Consider the following 21,094-nt stretch of genomic DNA (forward strand, 5'->3'; position numbering starts at 1 on the left):
TATAACAAATTTTATAGAACATTTGCATTGTACCTGTATGTCATAGGTTTGATTTAAAATATACAAATGAAACAAAAAGGTGAATTTGAGTGATACAAGGGGACTCAGAAAATAAATCAAAGGTAAAATAAAATTCAGAAAAACAAAGGAGTGAGCTCAGAAGTAAAGTTAATGAACACCAGGTTGAAATTAAATGTTCAAAATAAAGAATAACAGAAATTTAGGTGGCAAAGAGAACAATAAATGAGTTAACAAATTCTACGGAAGCTTTTTATATTCCTTGCTTATGTATTGGGAGAATTAATATTGTTAAAGAGATTATCTTATGCAAAACAGTTTAAAGAGTCAAAATAATCCCTATCCAAGTTTCAAGGCATTCTTCAAAGAAACTGAACAAACATTACTGAAATCTGTATGGAACTACAAAAGACCCAGAATAGCTAGAACAGTCCTGACAAAAATTATCTGAGGTATTATGTGCCCAAACTTAAAAATATACTATAAAGCTATAGTAACCAAAAAGTCTGGTATTGGTCTAAAAATAGACACATACATCAAGGACTAAAAATTGACACATAAACTAATGGAATAGAGTTGAGAGCCTGGAAGTAAACCCATACTTAAGTGGACAGTTATTTTTGACCAAGGAAAGAATCCACTGAAAATCAAGATGTTCCCTTGAGGAATCCTGTACTTTGTTCTTTCCTGTTTTAATGTAACTGCACTGTGTGTTTTTTGCAGTGATTCATAAACTAGCTTTAGCCAGGGTTGGGGTTGTGGGTGGTGGTGGTGGTACCAGAAGCAGCTGACTAGGAACCCAAACCAATATGAGATGATCTAGAAGTATTGAAAGTGATTTGGGAAAAAGACACTAGAAAAAGAGTTCATTAAACCCTTGGAAAAATCCAAGAATGAAACAAAAATTAAGATCAGTCAGCAGGGAAGAGCAACTCTTGACAATTAAAAGCCTGCTGTTATGGTTGCCCCATTACAACAGAATACACAGTGAGAACGAGTAATTATGGATGCAATCAAATAAGTTTATGAATATCTGCATTTCCTTAACTGGAGTTCCTTCTAGTTCCCCTTAAGAACATGCAGGTGTATTTGATAGAGAGGTTATTTGTTATTTGGTAAAGAATATAAATTGCAAGAGTTACTCCATGGCTATAAACATTGTCTTGAAACCCAAAATAAGTCCAGAAAAAGTGAAGATTGATAACACTTGTAGAAAAAAGTCAGAAATCACTTAGTGCAACTATTTGACTGAAGTTGGAAAAAATACAAGGAGAGAAAAAAGCCCTCTTTTCTATGACACTGAAATAGATTGTAGTTAGGCATGGAGGAGTGTTCTAAAGAAAATTTATAATGATGGAGACAATGATCTTATTAATTAACTGGTATTCTACTATACCTTTTCCACCATATGTTTTTAAAGATTTATTTATTATGCATACAGAACTGGGGTACAGGCCAGAGGTGCAGGAGCAGTGAGAGGATTCACCAGAGACAGAGTGGGGAGAGAACAAGCAGATCAATGAAGTGCACTGCTGAGGGGAGGAGTCGGTGGGTGAGGAGACGTCTGCTGTGCCATGTGGGTCACCTCCCAGGCAGGGGATTGAACATGTGCTGAAGTGGCTGCTACTAGTTTCATAGTGCTGCGCTTTAACCCGTGTGCCACCAGGGAGGGCCCAGGAGACACAGAATTTTGAGACATTGAAATCCTTATGGAAAGGATTTTCCACATTGTGATGTGGAAATAGTGATGTTTCCAATAAAAAAGTGGTGAGGCTGCACAGATAAACTTTCCAGATAACCATTTACATAGCTTTCTTCTAAGTGAAGGCAATGAAATTTCTATTTCCTACTGGTGGATTTAGGTAAATAAAATATACTTATTACACACTTTCTTCAGAGAAGATTTCCTTAATACTTGTTCATTGTGTTCAAGAATATGAAGAAAAAAACAAAGACACAGACAAAGTTAAACTAAAACAAACCCTAAATATTCTGACTATAAAACTGAGTCTACTAGAGGTGTGAAGCCAAAGGGGAAAGAATTATGGCTGCTTTGATAGTTGCTGTGGTGTGTGGTCATGTATATTTGAAGAGATATGAAGTTTTACCTCAAAATGTAACGCAATTTAATAAAAAATAAAATTGCATACATGCACACAGAGATTGAGAGAGGGAGAGATGGGGGTTAGGAGAGAGAGAGAGGGAGGGAGGGAGAGAGAATTCACATGATAGGAAAGGAAACAAAGATGAGAGAATAAGAAGTCCAGTGACCTCAGCACATGGTCTTGTAACAAAACCAGTTCTTTTTCCAGAATGTTCCAGTGATTAGGGCTGATCAGCCATGTAGTCAGGAAGAGGACGAGCCCTTTCTGTCCACTTTTGCAGTCTTTTTAGTCATACTTATCCCTTTATCACACTGCCTCTACTGCTATTTTGCATTTGATGGAAGTAATATTTTTATTTTTTTTTAAAGATTTATTTATTTGTACAGAACTGTGGTACAGGCCAGAGATGCGGAGGGTGAGAGGATTCACCAGACACAGAGCAGGGAACAGAACAGGCAGATCGACGAAGTACACTGCTGAGGGGAGCAGTGGGCGGGTCAGGAGAGGTCTGCTGCGCCGTGTGGACTCCTCCGGGGCAGGCGGGAATCGAACTCATGTGGAAGTGGCTTAAGCTTCGTAGTGCAGTGCTTTAACCCGCTGTGCCACCAGGGAGGGCCCTGAAGTAATATTTTTTTAAAAGATTTATTTATTTATTCATACAGAACTGGGGTACAGGCCAGAGATGCGGAGGGTGAGAGGATTCATCAGACAGAGAGTGGGGAACAGAACAGGCAGATCGATGAAGTACACTGCTGAGGGGAGCAGCGGGCGGGTCAGGAGAGGTCTGCCACGCCATGTGGTCACCTTTGGGGCAGGCGGGAATCGCACTCATGCGGAGGTGGCTTTAGCTTCTTAGTGCTATGCTTTAACCCGCTGCACCACCAGGGAGGGCCTGGAAGTAACATTTTTATTGCATTTAGTAATGTATTTCTAGTGTATGAAGTCACTTTTGCTAATAGACAAATTGTCAAGTGGCTCAGCATAGGAGTAAGTACCAGAAATGCTCCAGTCCCACCACCTCCCTCAGTTATGATATGGTGTCAAGTACAACCTCTCAGTTGGAGACTGTCAGTCATGTTGGAGAAATAGTATTCAGAAAAGCAGCTCCTTTGTAGGGAAACCTAGATTTTTAATTTCATTTATAAAGGAGTTTTGATAGGAATTTCTCTGAATTTGACAAGCATAAAAATTTGCATGACTTTACTGTCCATAAATTCTGAAACTGAAAGAAATATTACCAAATAATATATAAAAATATCTCAACTGTAGTTAGAGGAAAAAATGAATTGTTTTTATCTTTTGCTATAAAAATTCTTACAACATGTCATGTAAAAAGTGATGGAAGTAAATGAAATAAAAAATATGGTGGAAAAGGTATAATAGAATACCAGCTAATTAATAATAGTACTGTATTTTGTAGATAGTGTGATATAATTTTCAACTTTCATAATCAATATTAGGTTGTGATTTCCTATGTATTCACTTTTGCACTCTATTATGTTTTTGTAATTTTCTCTCTCTTTTTATTAAGTGAGATCGTATGTGTGCTGTAAATAAATTATATCCAGGCCCCACAAAATCTGGGGCTAACCTCTGGGTATATAAATGAATAAATTTAATGAAAAGATGGGAAAATATTTTAGAATTACTAAAATCATTAAGGAGGATTACTTAGGAGTGAACTACAATACTTTTGAGTTTTAAATGGTCACAAGTAATATACAATGAACAATGATTAAAATTAAACAAAGCTTAAACACTGCTCCTCTGTAGATTTGTGGTAGAAAATTACTCTGCAACTTGATCTCTGGCTTAGGAAGAATGCTCCAGAGAGGTTTCAGAAAGCGTGGCTATGATGATTGGACAGCAGAGGGCGCTGTGCTGCTGGAATGAGTTGTTCAGTGCGCCTGCAGCGTGCAAGATGGATATAGGCGGTTGAGAGAATAAACAAACATTTGATGTGGCTAGCTGAGAGCTCACTTTTAAGAGGAGAAGAAATAGCTTTCTCTCCCACCCCTTCCGCGCACAGACAGAGCATTGAAAAGAATGAATGGATGGATTATAAGATTGTGTTAGGTGGACATGCCTAGGGAAATGATCGCTAGAGAAGATGACCCCTTGGGCTCTTGGCTCAGAAGCGGGAAAGGATGTGGTTTGATGACAAGTAGAAAGAAGGATGTTTTAGGAACTTGGCAGAGGATTAAAGGAAGCCAAGAATTTAGTTAGAGCTACGCTCTTCATAATAGAGTGACTTCATTTCAAGGGAAGAAGTTTACTATTATTTTTCCTGTGGGCTGAAATGCAGGGTAGAGACTCCAGGGCTGAAGCCTGACTGCTCTCTTTAGGGAAGCGATTGATGGTTTTGTAATCTGAGCGATACTGATGTCTTGTTTTGTTGGATTCTTGCAGGGGGATTAACTAGACCTTCATTTACCCACAATCTAGTGCCCAATTTGCTGGCATTAATTTGGATATAGAATTGATAATTGGTAATTGACATAGTATTTTTATTAATTAGCTGGACATCTATAAAATATGATCATCAATTGATAATTGATAATTATTGTGGGACATAGTATAAGAATAAAGTAGGTTATTAGCCTCATTTCATGTTCTAATGAATCGTTCTTCATGATTATTACTAAAAATACAAGCAAAAGAAATGATAGTCCTTTGACAGTCAATACGATTGGATACTATTACTTTTTGTTATTAAATGATCATGACAATAATAAGCTTTCAGAATTTCAAATAGTATGGAAGCTGATCATCACAATCAGTAATTTGCAGCTTCATCTCTCTCATTCTGGGTCCTTTCCCACAAAGACAACCACTTTGAACTTTTTCTGTTTGTAACTGTTTGAGTAGTTCCTACCATATTTTTAAACGAAGGTTAGAAACGATCTCTCTGAATTTTCTTGTAGGTAAAGACTTGACTTACTTATTAGGCCAAGTAGTGAATTAGTATGCCATGTTTGTCTCTTTTCTAGTGTAACTTGTATATCCTGCCTCATTTTTCCACTTGAACAATTTTTTACAAATCCTTATTTTTTTCCCATGAGACCATTCTATACTTACATTATGCATATCCTCTGTATATTTTAAAAGTAATCTCTCAGCATAATCTCATGCTTGTGTTATTTTTTTCTTTTGAGAATTACTTCTTAGGTAGACTGGTTGTTTTGTAGACATGTGATAGAGTGACTGTCCCAGAACTTACCTTTTTTCTGCCTTTGCTTTGGAACTAAATCCTTAGTCAGCACCCTAAGGCTCCAGTTTACTTACTGAAAGTCTCAGGGTTTGTCTGATGCCATAACAATCATTCTTCTTCTCCATATACTGCTAATTGCTTGTTTCTCTGGAGAACCTTGGTAATATCTACTAGCTGCTTCGACTCCTTTAACACAAAGGACTTCTCTCCAGACCTAACTGAAATTTTTGTGCATTCACACTAGAGAACTGTATGCATTCCCCACTTCACATCCTGCTAGTCTCCCAATTATCTGGCTTTGGTCTAGTATTACATATAAACTGTGCTCATAGAGTTCCTGTATTCTGGGGGGTGACCCTTTTGACTAGTTTTGATGATTTTCTGTTGCAACCAGCTATACCATTGCCTTATTGAGAGCAGACACACACAGAGCAGGTGTGATTCAAGCTCTTCTGTTTTGGTGACTCAGTTTCACTGTCCTATCCACCTTGTTTGACTTATGGAATGTCAGCACCTAGCATAGCTTTAAACCTTCCTTTTGCTAGGATTATTTGCCTGCATTTGGAAGAATACTTTGAATTTTGAATGAAGGGCCAAAGGTATAATTAAGTGAGTAGACTTTGATTGGTTTTAATTTTCACTGGAGTTGGTGGTAGCCTATACTCGTTTGCTTCAGGCCAGATATTTTCATCATGAATATTTATTTATGGAAGATGGAGAATCTCAGTGAAGATGATCCTTTGAGCTTTGCAATACAAAATTGAATAAAAGTCTCACAACTCATATTCATTCAATTTTATATTATAAAGTTCACAGGTTTTCTTGTAAAGCAATGAAATAAAATCTACCTGTCAGTGGTGCTGCATTGAGAGATATTAGCCCAAAGCATCCAGTGTCTTGCATTGGCTTATCTAAGTGTTATTCACACTGGGGGATTTCCCTGGCAGCCTGCTCTGTGCTCAAAATGTTATCTTCTCTCTTTATCTACTTCTCATCCCACATTGTCATGAAATAAATTACTTTTGCCAGAGCTTTTTATTCAATAATGTATTGAGGGAAAAAAGATTTAGACAATGAATAGAAACAGGGCACTTGCGCTATATAATAAGAATTATAGAGAGCTTCTGAAGTTTCTTTAAAATAATATAATAGTTTATTTTTCCATCATTTTGTGCCTTTTTCCAACTCAATTGTAATCCACATGGGTTCTGAAGTATTTTTTTTAAGGGTCTGTGTATTTATTTATTTACTATACTTTCATCTGAATTTATTTAAGTTTTTAGCTGCAGTAATATTGGTTCACAAAACTGTATATGATTTATGGGAATAGGTTCATACCTTCCCAGATATATGGTACCACATCACACCTACCACCAAAGCACCCTAGTCCTTCCTAATAGTCCTTTGAACCTCCCCCTCCCCCAAAGGGATGTTTGTAGCTGATTGATTAGAAGTCAACCCATTGTTTTCATTGGCAGTGTATCATATATAATAGGATAAGAAAGTTACTGAGCCACTGGCTGGAATACGGTCTGCATCAAATTATTGTACTCATGTAGCAACTATGAGATAAGGCAACACAAATAAATATTTCAGTGATCAGTTCTTCCAGAAAGGAATGAATACATAGTGTTCAACTACAGTTAAACTACAGTAAAGAAAACTTTGTACCACCAGCTGTCTTGTACACTGGCTTGATACATATTGGCCATTCCTAAGTGACCTTAGTGTCCGCTAGATATTTCTGTCTCATCTCCCCATGGGGCTATATAAATGAGTGTGGGCTCCATGTGAGGAGTTTTCTAGCTAATGTAGTGCTAGCCTTAAGAATTGGTTCTTTAAATTTGAATTATCTTGAAAGCAGTTTTCATACAGTTGTCTATATGAATTTAGTATCTGAAGAGAAGGCTAAAAATCACCCTATCTGTAAAGATGACTCTTATTGTGTGTCATGAAACAGCAGGTCGCTGTACCACCTTATGATCTCTGACATAGTGGCTCTGGGTGGCACATGAGTGATTTTCTGCTCCAACAGCTGATCGCAGATCACCGTGGTTTTTGAGCTGTCAGTGTTGATTTTTTTATTTTGTTCCTCCATGTTGGTTGCTATTGGGTCAACACTGTGCATGCCTCTGGCATCTTGTCTCTAGCTCCTGAACACTTCTGATTTACTGTGTTTGTAAACCTTGGAGGTGATCTTGCTCAAATGTATTTCAGTTAAGTATTGGCTCACAGAAAGAAAAGTAAAAACACTGGGTGGTTTCACTCATAGCAGGAGCATAAAGGACCGGGGTGGGGGTGGGGGCGGAAAATAATGAACAACTATATACCAGAGACATTTTATGGGGTGGAGTGAGGAATGGGATCAAAAATGGGGGTAGGGGGAAAGAAGTGCACAGGACTATGGTGATGGCACATGGGTGATTTGGTGATGGGAAACCCATGGGATTAAAACTGAAATGGAAAAAGGTACAAAATGATGTAAAAATAAACTATTATATTAAAAAATAAAAAAAAAAGAATTGACTCAGAGGCATGTCTTCTGGAGGTGAGTTAGTTGTAGAGTAGGTACTTTTATGAATGAGCCTTGAGTAGTCAAAGGAAATATAGTTCATTTTACCTCTTCAGTTTCTCAGATAGGTGTTTAGATGCTTTCATTATTCATTGATTTTTTGCTCTGTGCTCTGTGCTAGAAATATATGCAGTTGAAGTGAATATTGTGACTGCTGCTAGACTCTATTCTGGGGATAGATAAATCGATACGATGCAGAACAAAAGAGAGACTGTATAATGGAGGTGTTAGCATCATATGTGGGCTTGGGGGGAAGAAGAGTTAGTATGAATTTGCCCTAATTTGATGGAAGATATTGTGTTGGATTAGAAGGAATAGTGTATTCCTGGAGAGACAGTGTGGAATGGGGAAGATGTCCCAGGTAGAAGTAAAGAGCAAGCACATTTGGTCAAACAAAGTGTGTGCTGAACGAATGAGGTGTAGAGGAGCATAAAACATCTATGGTGGGTATCTTGAGGCACAGATTGAATCCTATTACTCAAGTATGTTTATAGAGTTGGCTTTCCACATTGAATTGGTGACTTTGTAATAAGAATTTTAGTGCACACAAATCCTAGGATAATAATTCTACCTTGTGTGTGTGAGTTACCTGATTAAGAGCTTCTTCTTCACTCTTTATTTCAGTGTTCATACCTTAGTATAGTTGAACATATATCTCCTTCTGTTTTGTTATCCTTAAAACATTATCTTCCTTTAAGAAACATTCTTTATATCCTTATTGTTTTTATAGCTCTTAGAAGATGGGGAAATTTCTCTGCTCACATTGTATGAAAACACGAGTTTGAATGTGAAGTTCACATTAGTTTTTCTTAAGAGGTCTATACAGCCTTTTACATAACAAGAATTTTGTATTAGAGGACCGCCACTGGGACTTTCTTATCCAGAGATTTTAAAAAATTTTCTATTGAAGTAATATTGTATTATAAGATTAGCATTTCAGGAATGCATTATTCTGTTCAACATCTATATACGCTATTTTAATCTAATCACTAAATGACCTATCCTTCACTATGTATTTGACCACGTTTACCTAATTTGTTTACTCACTCTCATCCTTCACACCTTTTGGTAACCACTCATTTAGCTTTATATCTAAAAGTTTATTTTTGTGTTATTTAGGTCATCTGCTTGCTTCCTTTTTCTGTCTACCACACAAATGAAATAATTTTGCTTTTTTCTTTCCTTGTCTGACTTATTACACACTAAGTATAACCTCTTAATCTATCTAGGTTGTTGCAAATAGCAGAGTATCCTCTTCATTCCTGACTAGTATTCCATTTTATGTATATACCACAACCTCTTTACCCAGTCATCTGTTGATGGATACTTAGGTTGTTTCTAATGCTTTTCTATTGTGAATAATGCTATAGTAAACATGGTGTGCATATATCTCTTTGATTTAACATTTATGTATTCTTTAGGTAAATCCCCTAAAGTGGAATAAGTGGATATATAGAATTTCTGTTTTTATAGTTTGAGGACTCTATACTTCTTTCTATATTGGCTGTTCCCATTTATGTTCCCACCAACGATGTGCAAGGTTCTCTTTGCTCTAACATTTTTGTTATGAAATCACTTGTAAAATATTTTCTTGTATTTTGGAATTTAAATATATAACTGACTGCATTATTTTTCTTTGTACTTACAGTACGGCCAAGTACAGTGTGTTGACATTTCTACCTCGATTCTTATATGAGCAGATTAGAAGAGCTGCTAATGCCTTCTTCCTCTTCATTGCCTTATTACAGGTAATGTTATTTTTTTTTAACATCATTTAAAATTCATAATTTTAACTACATGCAAAATGAGATTTTTCTAAAAGGCCCCTGAATGAATATAATTTGCTTGCTTCATTCACTCATTGTGTGCATGAACAAATGGATCTTTGTATAGAGGGAGATTTCTTTTGGCATTGCCTTAAGGATAACTGCAGTGACTAAAAAGGGACTCTGAAAAATTGCCTTAGGGTCATACTTTTAACTGCTTTTCTGTTCCAAACACATGGTGCTATTGAATAAAAATCTGAAAACCAGTTTTAAAATAAGGTAATTGTTTTTGTGAAATAGAGATAGAATGGAGCTGCAAAAGAGTGAGGGCTGGTGAGTGCTGTTTTCTTTTTATCTTGCAGCAAATTCCAGATGTATCTCCAACAGGAAGATATACCACCCTGGTGCCATTGATCATTATTTTAACAATCGCAGGCATCAAAGAGATTGTAGAAGATTTTGTAAGTTTTTGCTTTTAGATCATAAAAACATTTCATTGAATATAATCTATAACTAACATGTTACTTTGTTTTTTTGTTTGTTTTTTTTGAAATAGGAAATTGGTCTTTTGCTTAACCTGTCTGTTTTGTGATGTTATCTCTGGGGAGGAAGGGTTTACACACACTGTCTTATGTACCTGAGCAATGACACAGAAGTAGTTCAGACTACTTATTTTCCAATGTTAGGTCACTATGTCCTTTTGAATTTTATCACTGATATTTCTTATACTCTCCTTTGGAGCTTGTGATTCGGGCAGGAATGAAGGACTCTATTGTTGTGTTGCACAACAAAATCTTCCCCTTCTTTATACTTAAGTTTAGTGTATCTATGGTAAGTTTATTGTCTACAAACATATTCACATATTCATAATCTTTTTTTTTTCTTTTCTTCATTTCTCTTCCCTGTTCTTTTTCTCTCATCTTCCCTTGCCTCACTATCTGTTCTGTCTCCTCGCTGACTCTCCTTTTTTCTTCCTCCTTCTCTCTCCATGCTTCACCTCCCTCTTTTTTAAGAATTTATGTACTTATGTATATGAAACTGGGGTACAGCCCAGAGGTGCAGGGGCTGTGAGAGGATTCACTAGACACAGAAAGGGAGCAGAACAGGCAGACAGATGAAGTACATTTCTAAGGGGAGCAGTGGGCAGGTCACGAGAGGTCTGTGCCATGTGGGTCACCTCCTGGGGCGGGGATCGAACTCGCTCTGAAGCGGCTACTATTCGCTGGCAGTGCTGCGCTTTAACCCACTGCTCCATGAGGGAGCGCCCTCACCTCCCTCTTTTACACACACACACACACACTTTCAGTGTATGTACAATCTTCTGTGACAAGGCAAATGTATTACTGTAAATATAAATCAAAGCAAAGGCATTTTTTGTGCCCCAAATTCTTTTTCAAAAAGAGTTCAGGCCCTTCCTGTTGGCACAATGGGTTAGGATGCAGCACTGCAAGCTAGTGGCAGCTACTTTAGTGTGAGTTCAATCTCTGGCCCTGGAGGTGACCCACATGGCAGCAGACCTCTCCTGACCTGCTCTCTGCTCTCCTCAGCAATGTACTTGTCAGTCGGCCTGTTCTGCTCCCCACTCCGTCTCTGGTTATGCCTCTCATTGCCTCTGCACCTCTGGCCTGTACCCCAGTTCTGTATGTGTAAATAAATAAATCTTAAAAAAAAGAAGTTTCAAAAAATCTAATTAAAAAATTAAATTATATTTTGTTGGGTGAATATCAGATTTTACTCTTACTGTATTTGTCTCCCAAATCCACTGAGTGATGCATGTTCACAGACTCTTGAGCTGAACTTCATGGAGTCAGTATAAGTGGCTGTTGGTTTCCTTATCCTCAGTATTTTCCTAGTATAATTGTTGCTGTTTCAATTACCCATTTGGAACTTTTGAATCTAAGAACTTTTTCTTTTTGTAACAGAAGCGACATAAGGCAGATAATGCCGTTAACAAAAAGAAAACGATAGGTAAGAAACAAGGCTGAATGATTTTTCCATTATATAACCTTAGATTGCCAGCATTAAGGAATCCTAATTGAGTAGTTAATGGTACTGATTTAATTGGGGGCAAATGATCTATAAAACACTTGAAATAAATTACAAAATGACAAATTCAACCCAAAATGTGAGGCCTGGCAACTGAAAAAAATTGTGTATTTTAGAATTTAGTGAAGGTTTTAATTTTGGGGAGCTAGACATAAAAAGTTCAAGCACATATATCCTTGGCTTATAAGTTGCTCCCTAACTGTATTTACTTTTTATTCTATTTAATTTCTAGAATATTAGCTCTGCATTGTTGTGAGTTTTTATATTTATTTATTTACTATTAGTAATTGTAATAGCAGAGTGATTTTTTGATATTCTGGGCTAATTATCAGTAGATTTGGCTTATATGCACATAAAGACACACACTGATGTGTATGTAGTTAGATATGGGACATAGGTATGTAGATTAGAACTCCATTTTGTGTTTAAGGGTCTGGTAAGCTGGAACCAATAAATGGAATTATTAACCTTCGAAAGCTTATTTCGATTATCACTAATATTAATTGATACTTTTTTTTTTTTTTTGAACAGTGTTAAGAAATGGTATGTGGCAGACCATAATGTGGAAAGAGGTAAAAACTAATCTGAGGACATTCCAAAAAGTATGTTTGCAGACTTGTGATTAATTGCCAATCTGCAGTTGTTTGTAGTATGAAGTTTGTGTTATGACATAGATCATCTCCATTTGATGAGAGTTTAGATTGTGGCATTTTCTCATGAGGTTTACGGAGAAAAGATGCCTGGTTTTCTGTTCTCTGTTTTTTCTACAGGATGCTTACTTGGTCATTTCTGGATTGTGAAATCCTGGTGTATATTTCTGAAACCTCAAAGCATTGTCTGGTTTCTAAATACACGCAAGAAACATTTTCCTTGTTCTTGTGATATTCAACTAAATTCCATTCTTAAGTATTTTATTTTGCCACTTTTGAGATCTTCTAATATTTTAAGCGGAAGGTCTTGGCTTTGTGAGTAAATGGAAAGTGGTGGAGACGGATTAGAAACCATGCTAGTTTAGTTCCAAGGCAGAAGTGTGACCAATCGTTGTTCTTTACAATAGGTAGAAGGATTTATCCCCACAACCCTGTAAGTATGAGGTTTGAAGGGTTTTAGAATGTTTTTTTTTTTATCATGATGAATAGAAAATTCTTGAGATTTATATTATGACATCTGGGACTCTTTAAAGTCATTCACTCTTTTGTCTTTCACTATTTCATTGACTGAGAACAATGGAATTTACATGGTGTTATTAAATAGTGTATAAAAACCATTATTCCAGATAAGCACTGAAACTGTAACCTGAAGCGCTACAGCTCAAGTCAGCAACCCCCTGGTGGTGTCTGCTGAGCGGTGTGTTTGTGCATCCTGACAGCTGCAGGTGATTGGACGAGGACCTTGGCACTTTTCAAAATTAGAGCCTTGAGAAAGCCCCTGAAGCGAGAGCAGATTCAGGGATCTGGAGGAAGCTTTTTCCACCTGAAGAATCCTTACTCTAGGTTGTTTTACCTAGGGGGTGGACATCCTAAGAACAAATAGAAGACCATTTTCAAACAAAATTCCTGGTACTTGAAAGCTGGAAATGTTCTATAACTGGGATATGTTTCTTTCTTTAGATAGCAAAGATAGGAGAGAGCCTCCATTTTTCTTGTCCTCTCACTTTGAATTTAAAAAAAAAAGTTTTTTTCCCCCTTTGGAAAACATGACTAGTTCATTTTTTTTTTAACCAATTGCTTCAGAGTTTTTATATGTAATTAAATGGTTCACATGACATTTCAAATTTTGTAAGTATCCCTTGCATTTTTACTAATGATTTTGAAAATAACTTTGTATCATTCTTTGACTTTTCTTTATTATAGACTGCACTTTAATGATATATCCTCATTTTGATTTTTAATTGAATGCTAACTTAAAATGTACAGTGATTCTGGAATTTAAACTTTACCATCCTTCCTGGTACTAAACCAGATTGCTTAGGCCTCCCCATACTTTATAAGTGATTTTAAGCACCAGTAGGACCCATTTTAATCATATAATCTCTCCACGATTATAAGATCCAGTAGTTTCTCACAAGGGTGACACCATCTGAAATTATTTGAAATCATTTGTTATTGAAATAACTTAGCCCTCTATCATTACGTGAGTTTCAGGCATGTATCATTAAAAATCAACAGAGGTTAGAGCAGTAATAGCAATCACAATATTCACTTTGGAAATTTTTGTGCTGTCCTTGAAGGGTCACTGTGCCCTTTCAGTTACACACTAGCTCTTGACCCAGGCCTGCTTCCTGTCAGGTCATGTGCATACCTCCTCTCAGCCCCAGGGCAAGTGGTGATGGTAGTAGTTTCCCATTTCATAGGAGGACACTGGAGCTGAGAGGTGGAGAGCTTGCCAGGATCCCAGAGGCTGTTGATGTCTCTGAACCTTGGTTTTGAACCAAGACCTTCCTGATTTGAAAGCCCATTTTCTGCCCAGCCTGACCCTTCTGTGATCTTGTTGGAAGGTTTTAGAAACCCTTGACTGTGGTGCTCATTGTCTGCAGTCTAGGACCTGTTTCCTCGTCTTGGGCACTTTTATCCACTTTTTTCCCCCAAAGTGATCTCAGACTTAGGTCATGATCCCTTTTTCTGGCATTTTCTAAAGACTGAAAAATCCATTTTATCAGGTATATTTCTGGAGGATCTTTTGGATGCACTGTTTATGGCTGAATTTAGAATTTCATTTTAATCAGCTTATTGGCAGTATTGCTTGGTTTTGAATCCTGACTCTCTGTGACCTAGATTAAATATTTCATTTAAAAAATGGAGAAAATTTGTGTGTATTAACTCTATGGAGTCTCACAAACCTTCATGAAATATATTCCTTATTTGACCTCATCACATAGGTGAGAAAGTTATGTCATTTGCCGATGATTACAGAGTGGGGACGGAGTCCAGCAAGAGATTTGCTGGTTTCAAAGCCAGACCTTATCCCTCTGTCATACTGCGTATAGCCACGGCCATGTACAAGGCTTTGAAGACGGATGAATAGTCACAAAGCAAGGGAGACCTTGAATAATTGTTCTGACTGGTCCTTTTTCTTTTTTATATTCGTCATTATTATAAGAAAGCCATATTACCACTTGTCTAGAAAGAAACATTTCCTTTCTAAGTCTTGTCAAGGAAAATAATTTGGGCCTCTGTGTTAAACTTCACAGCATAGTTAGATAGTAATTTTTCCATCAAATATTTAAACACTTCATCACTGGTGCTTTTTTTCTTTCATCCTTCCTCTCTCCATGACCCTGGTTTCCTAGGTGACGGTGGGGGACATTGTGAAGGTCATCAATGGACAGTATCTTCCAGCAGACATGGTCCTGCTCTCCTCCAGGTCAGGTGTGCTACTGGGCACATTAAAAAAAATATTAAGAACAATACAGAATGAAGTGGTGAATGCAGAAATCTGAAGCTACCTTCCCTCCCCTGCTGCATTGTCCTATCCTTGTGTCTAACCTGTTTGTCCACCACTTGTCATTTGCCTTTCCTGCTTTAACTACTAGTTTTCTTTCTCCCATCATTCCTTTCAACTTTTTCTGAGCTCTTTTACATTTATTTAACTTATACTCTTGTAGATACTCCTGCTAGTTCTTATTTAATGGGAAATATTCAACAGCAATAAGGGGCTTTGCTCAGTAATGCCCAGGTGGCAACACACAGGAGACTTCAGAACTAGTTCCCCATGGGGTCTCCCAGCTCTTTCCTGTAGAACACAGCGTCTCCCTTTACTAGCTGTTCAGAGACCCATAGCATTTCCCAGCCCTCTATAACCTGCAGACGGTGTTTCTCTTTGCCCACACTTTGGTCCTTTCTGCCCCTGTCTCTTTGGCATGTTTTCTAGATAGTTCTATGCTAGAACAGTGTCATCACTAAGTGGCACAGATAATGGTCAATCTCTCATCGGCTTACCCTTGTCTTAGTACACAAAGGTACATATCAAAGAAGTAAAGTTGAAATCAGGGCATGGATAAACTTTTAATCTCAGGCTCAAGATTAAATGATTTAAGAGGGAAGACCTTTTTGTATTTATATGTTGTTAGGAATCATAGGTGTGCACACAGTTTTCATTTTCTTTGTTTATGGACAGTATTTCATTTATTGGGCTCAATACCTCAGAGTTTAAGCCTTCACCTGAACTTTGCCGGTTTCAGGTAAAAGGTTTGAAAACTAGGACCCCAGGACTACTCATGGGGGATAGTACTATATGTTGGGCTAGGATTCAGTTTTGATTTGTAACAGAGAAATTTTAGAAATAGTAAAGTATTAATTGCTTGATAGATGTGGTCTTAATTTGAAATTAATAGTTGACAGTGAAGTTCTATGTCCAGGATCAAGATATGTTTGAGAATGTTCTTGGTGCCAAGCAGCCTGCTGCATATTATTCCATTTAACCTTACTCGCACCTCTTGTTATTCTTACTTTTTACTTCGAGAAAACAGACACAGAGAGATTAAGCAACTTGCCATGGCCAAGTAACCCATAAAGGTAGCTCGAAGAAGTTTTAACTTAGTTGATTACAGAGATCCTCTCTTAACCACTAACTACCTCAAACTGTAGATTAGTAGTAGGAAAATATTGGTTTATTTTTATTCTTTGCAATAAATAAATAAATAACTAATAAAAAGTGAAGAAAAGCCTTGCATATCTCTGCCTTGATTTCTTAGCTCTTCTGATAACAGTTTTGTTCAAAGATGTTTTTATCCTGGCCATGTCTGTGGTGATGACACTTTTGGTCAGGAGCAGACTTTGGGGTCATCCCAATACAGTAGTCTTAACTGGTACATCAAATGTTCCTATAACACACCCCTCCCTTCTCATTCATCTTCAGTTATCTAATTGAGGTCAGGCAGGCATGATAGGGAGCCTAAAAGGACAAATAACCTGGCAAAACAGTTTTGTGTGAGTGTTTGTCTTTCTACTCAGTTGCTGTTACAACAGTGGTTGTTTATAACATAATTTTGAAGAACTGGTGAGCAGATATAGTTTCTATAGTCAGCGCATTCTAAACTATGAATTTATGGAGAGTACTTCACTAAACTATCTGTTTTTCCTCTCCAGTGAACCTCAGGCAATGTGCTATGTCGAAACGGCTAATCTAGATGGGGAGACGAACCTTAAAATACGGCAGGTAAAGTTACCTTTTATACCTAGTGGTTATGGAGGCCCAATTTAAAATTTAGTTCCCAATTTGGTTCTCTGCTTTCACTCAAGGGAGAGCTACTCCTTGTGGGTCATTCCTTAACTCTGCTAGAATGTGCAGGAAGAACAGACCTTTTACTAGGAAGAACATTCCTGGAAAGTGAGAGCAAGGTTAGAAGTGGGCTCGATGAGGTTTGGTTCTTGAAGTGTATCATGTTGTAATTTATATCCTACCAATTCTTACCTGTCAGTGCAGGTAAGGAGATCCTCAGAGAGGCTGGGCTGGGTGGGGAAAAGACAGCACCTGCAGTGGAGAGCTATAGTAGGTAAACGCTAGGGGCCTAAGCTTGTCATTATTGTTTTAGCTGTTTTAATTCGAGAGAGTAGTACATTAGATATAACTTTAGCATGCTTAAAAAGAAGCTATTCTTAGTTATGTTTAACTCTAAAGTCTTTAACATAATAAAAAATGAAGCATTTGACATTTAAATTTTCCGCTGCATGGTTAAATTTGATAAGTCCATCTTCATATCTTTCTTTTCTTAGATACTTGTTATTTTCATTTTAAAGAAGAATCACTGAATGTGAGATATCCTGTAAAAGGGACATAGTACTCTATTTTTATGACCCATATTGGAATAGCTAAGAGAATATGCTTTCTTGAAGGTGTTTGAATTTGTTAATTGTTACAGAAACATGGATGTTTCTAGCACAGAGGTCGAATCTGAATCTTAACTTTCTGCTTCCTTGGAGTTTCTGGAAATTTTGCATTATGTTGCTGTGACAAAAGCTGCCTGTAAAGTCTCTTTTCAAGGAGTGATGGTTTGATTTGTTGTTTTAGTTGATTTGTTATTTACTTTTTATTATAATGGGGATACTGAATGTTGTCCCTAACCCTGGAAGATTGTATTCAATTTCCTCTTTGGTTTAACATTTTAGGGCTTGAGTCACACTGCTGAAATGCAAACAAGGGAAGTGCTGATGAAGTTATCTGGAACTATAGCATGCGAAGGGCCCAATCGTCATCTCTACGACTTCACGGGAAACTTGAACTTAGATGGGAAAAGGTATCGCTTTCCCTTCTCTTAGTGTTTTTATTCTGGGTTTATTTATTTATTTAAGTGGCTAAGAATTTTTTGAGCACTGGAAAGTTGAAGCTTGTTTTCTAATTTCATAATAGCTTAAAGTAGTGAGATTTCTTCACAGTTAATATTGGACCTGATAGACTCAGCTTTTCTTGACTCTCTACATCAATCCTTTTTTTTTTTAACCTTCCCTTAAATTTAAGGAAAGAACTGATTTTTATCCAGAGACTATTTTTGTCAAGAACCTCTCCAGTGAGGTTCACAGCACTGGCTGTGTGGTGTATGTGTGTGTGTGTTTGTGTGAGAAGTATATATTATCTGCTAGCGAGAGGTGGTTTTGGCTATATAAATTGTCCAGAAAAGCAGAAGAGATGTGTTTGAGGTGTCTGAAAGCTAATAAACTTATTAGAGACATGTCCATCTTTTTTGCTGTGTCCTTCCTTAGTAGTACTTTTTCTGCTTATAGAAACTTGAATGAAATGAAAGGCAGTTACTCTTCCTTTAGGATAGTCCCTACCATGTTGTCTCTATCTGTTGTCTTTGTCCTCTTGGCATTTGTTTTATGCTTTGGGAGTCATCTTTATGGCCATTCTGTGTTGGATTGCAGTTTCTCTTTTCTGGCCATTTCTATCTGCATGCTTCTTCCCAATGCTTCTTACCTTTCTATTTTGAGTGGATCCAAAGCATAGGGACCAGATCAACCCAAAATAGTTATAAGAAGTAATGTGATGACTTTCTAGATTTGCATGTAGTATTCAGAACCCAGAGCCAGTCTGTAGACTTCCCATTTCATATTTTTAAATTATCATCTAGACTTTTATTTAATCCTGAAATCATTATTGAAAAATGTGATATTATAGCTTTTTTTTTTCTTATAATAGTCTATAAAATAAACTGGGATTCCCAAATGATTAAACTTCCAGTTACTTTAGCAATTTCCTTTTGGGTGTTGAGTTTTATAACCAGGTTCTAAATTACATAATCCCCCCTAACATTTTATAGGAGAAAACCCACCTTTATTTTTCCGCAGTGATAAGTGATCAAGATAAATCATTTGTGTGGGTGCACTAAGCCAATAGTATCTTTAATTGCCCATTTCTCAATGAAATGGTTAAAATTTGACTAAAGGAAACATTTGCTATATTGTGGGTTTATGATTAAGGGGAAAGCTTAAGCTAATTTTTCAGACTTTCATTAAATATAAATGTTGTTTCTTATTTTTAGCCCTGTTTCCCTTGGGCCTGACCAGATCTTATTAAGAGGTACACAGCTTAGGAATACTCAGTGGGTCTTTGGCATAGTTGTTTATACTGGACACGACACCAAACTCATGCAGGTAAAACATTTCTATCCTGAAAACAATGCTGATTTTAGTCCTTTTTTTCCTGTTTTATGTAGTAGCATGTTTAGGAAGCTGAAGTTTGACTATGAACCTACATTTTTGCTTTTTAGATATTTCTTCCAAATTTCTGTTATTGTTTGAAGTAGTTTTACCATATGCTAGAATTATCAGTGGTCTTGTTTTACACATTAGAGGAAAATCATTTCTAGTCTATTTTCTTTTATAGTCAAGGGGGGGATTATTCTAATTTTGTTATTTCTCTCTATTTATCTTCCTCACTCCACTCATTGGGATCTTACAGTCAATTGTCTTAATTAACAGAATTATAGGCAATTTAAAATCAATTATTTTGAACTAAAATATTTTTTCTTCACAGACCAACGAAAAAAATTAAGTTAAAATGATTGCGTTCTTTCTTCCTGTTAATATATTTCAAAAAACTATCTGCTAATTTACATTCCATTTAAAATAACAGCTAAATTATATTATGACATATTTTATCATATAGCTTTTCAAGTGCTGCATAAATCAGTGTTTTGAATGCGATTTCTTACCTTTCTTTGGTCTCATTATTTTGCTAATGGTTGCTGTTAGTGAGAATGGGCCTTTGTCTTTTGTATTTCTAAGTATGTATTTGGTTTTTTCCTTAATTAAAAGCATTTTGTGATCATTATATACCAAGTCTTGTGTTAGGTCATATGGATACAATAGGGAAAGACCCAGCCTGTTGTCCTCAGAGAGCATGGGGACTAAGGAATAGTAAGGAGTTACAAATTTGTGATATGTATCATTACAAAGCACTGTAATTCTGTACAGATGGGTCAACCAATCAGTGTTGGAAAATGTCAGTTACCTAGATACTAAGAATGATTCCAAGAAGTATATTTTCGAGGTAGAGTTAGGAAAGGGAGGCTATTAAAATGTTCCACTCTTTGAGGTCAAGTGACACAGGAGGAGAGAATTAAATATTTATTAGAACAAATGAAGACATAGATTCTGACATCTCCAGCAACTAATACAATACAGTGCAGGCAGGGCAAGGAAGTGGGGAGGTTAGGAGGGTTGAGAGAACCATCAGAGTCAAAGACTGTTGGAGTTGCTGAGTGACAGAATGATCAGTGTGTTGGGTGCTGGTTTTTGAGTTTTGGGGTACAGCATTTATAGAGTAGAAAGATCTGAGAGTTAACCATGGAAGTAGGAAGTCAAAAGTAGAGTTGGTGAAGGCCATTTGTCAGTGAGAAGCAAAAAACTGAGATGACAACCTTTGATGGCTTGTGCTGTGATTCTCAAGGTAAACTCATGGCAAGACTGGGAAAGAGATAGATGCTAGAAGCCTATTGCTCAAATCTTCAGGGAGAGACTGAGAGGTTAGCTCGTGGAGCTTCTAAGGGAAGACACTGAAAGCAGTATAGCTAAGTAGCATGAATTTTACTAGTGGGTTTTTATACATGACATTTGAGGAGTAAAGTGGCAGAAGTAGTTCCAGGTCCTGCATATAACCTTAGAAATACTGGCTTCAGTATTTCAAATAGAGGCTTCAGGAAGAATATATCTTCAGTTGGGTGAGGCGAGGAGTAGGAAGTGGGGTGAGGACTCTGGGAATTTTTTTTTAAGATTTATTTATTTACTCATACAGAACTGGGGTACAGGGCAGAGTTGTGGAGGGTGAGAGGATTCACCAGGGACAGAGTAGGGAGCAGAACAGGCAGATAAATGAAGTACACTGCTGAGGGGAGCAGCGGGAGGGTCAGGAGAGGTCTGCCACACCATGTGGTCACCTC

At 37.0% G+C, this 21,094-nt stretch overlaps 1 protein-coding gene across 2 annotated transcripts in view; it reads left to right on the forward strand.

The window, feature by feature from the left end:
• LOC101622323 (phospholipid-transporting ATPase IB) overlaps positions 1-21,094 on the forward strand; it is a 515,968-nt gene that overhangs the window by 93,634 nt on the left and 401,240 nt on the right. For both annotated transcript variants that reach the window (XM_004680155.2, XM_012723210.1), the window contains exons 3-10: positions 9,555-9,654; positions 10,035-10,133; positions 11,595-11,640; positions 12,250-12,290; positions 15,008-15,081; positions 16,806-16,875; positions 17,826-17,953; positions 19,196-19,307. In XM_004680155.2, the coding sequence (XP_004680212.1) occupies positions 9,555-9,654; positions 10,035-10,133; positions 11,595-11,640; positions 12,250-12,290; positions 15,008-15,081; positions 16,806-16,875; positions 17,826-17,953; positions 19,196-19,307 (670 nt within the window). The remainder of the gene's footprint in view (positions 1-9,554; positions 9,655-10,034; positions 10,134-11,594; positions 11,641-12,249; positions 12,291-15,007; positions 15,082-16,805; positions 16,876-17,825; positions 17,954-19,195; positions 19,308-21,094) is intronic.

Source organism: Condylura cristata, unplaced genomic scaffold (genome assembly GCF_000260355.1).
Source record: "Condylura cristata isolate star-nosed mole 26May11 unplaced genomic scaffold, ConCri1.0 scaffold00010, whole genome shotgun sequence".
NCBI lineage: Eukaryota > Metazoa > Chordata > Mammalia > Eulipotyphla > Talpidae > Condylura > Condylura cristata.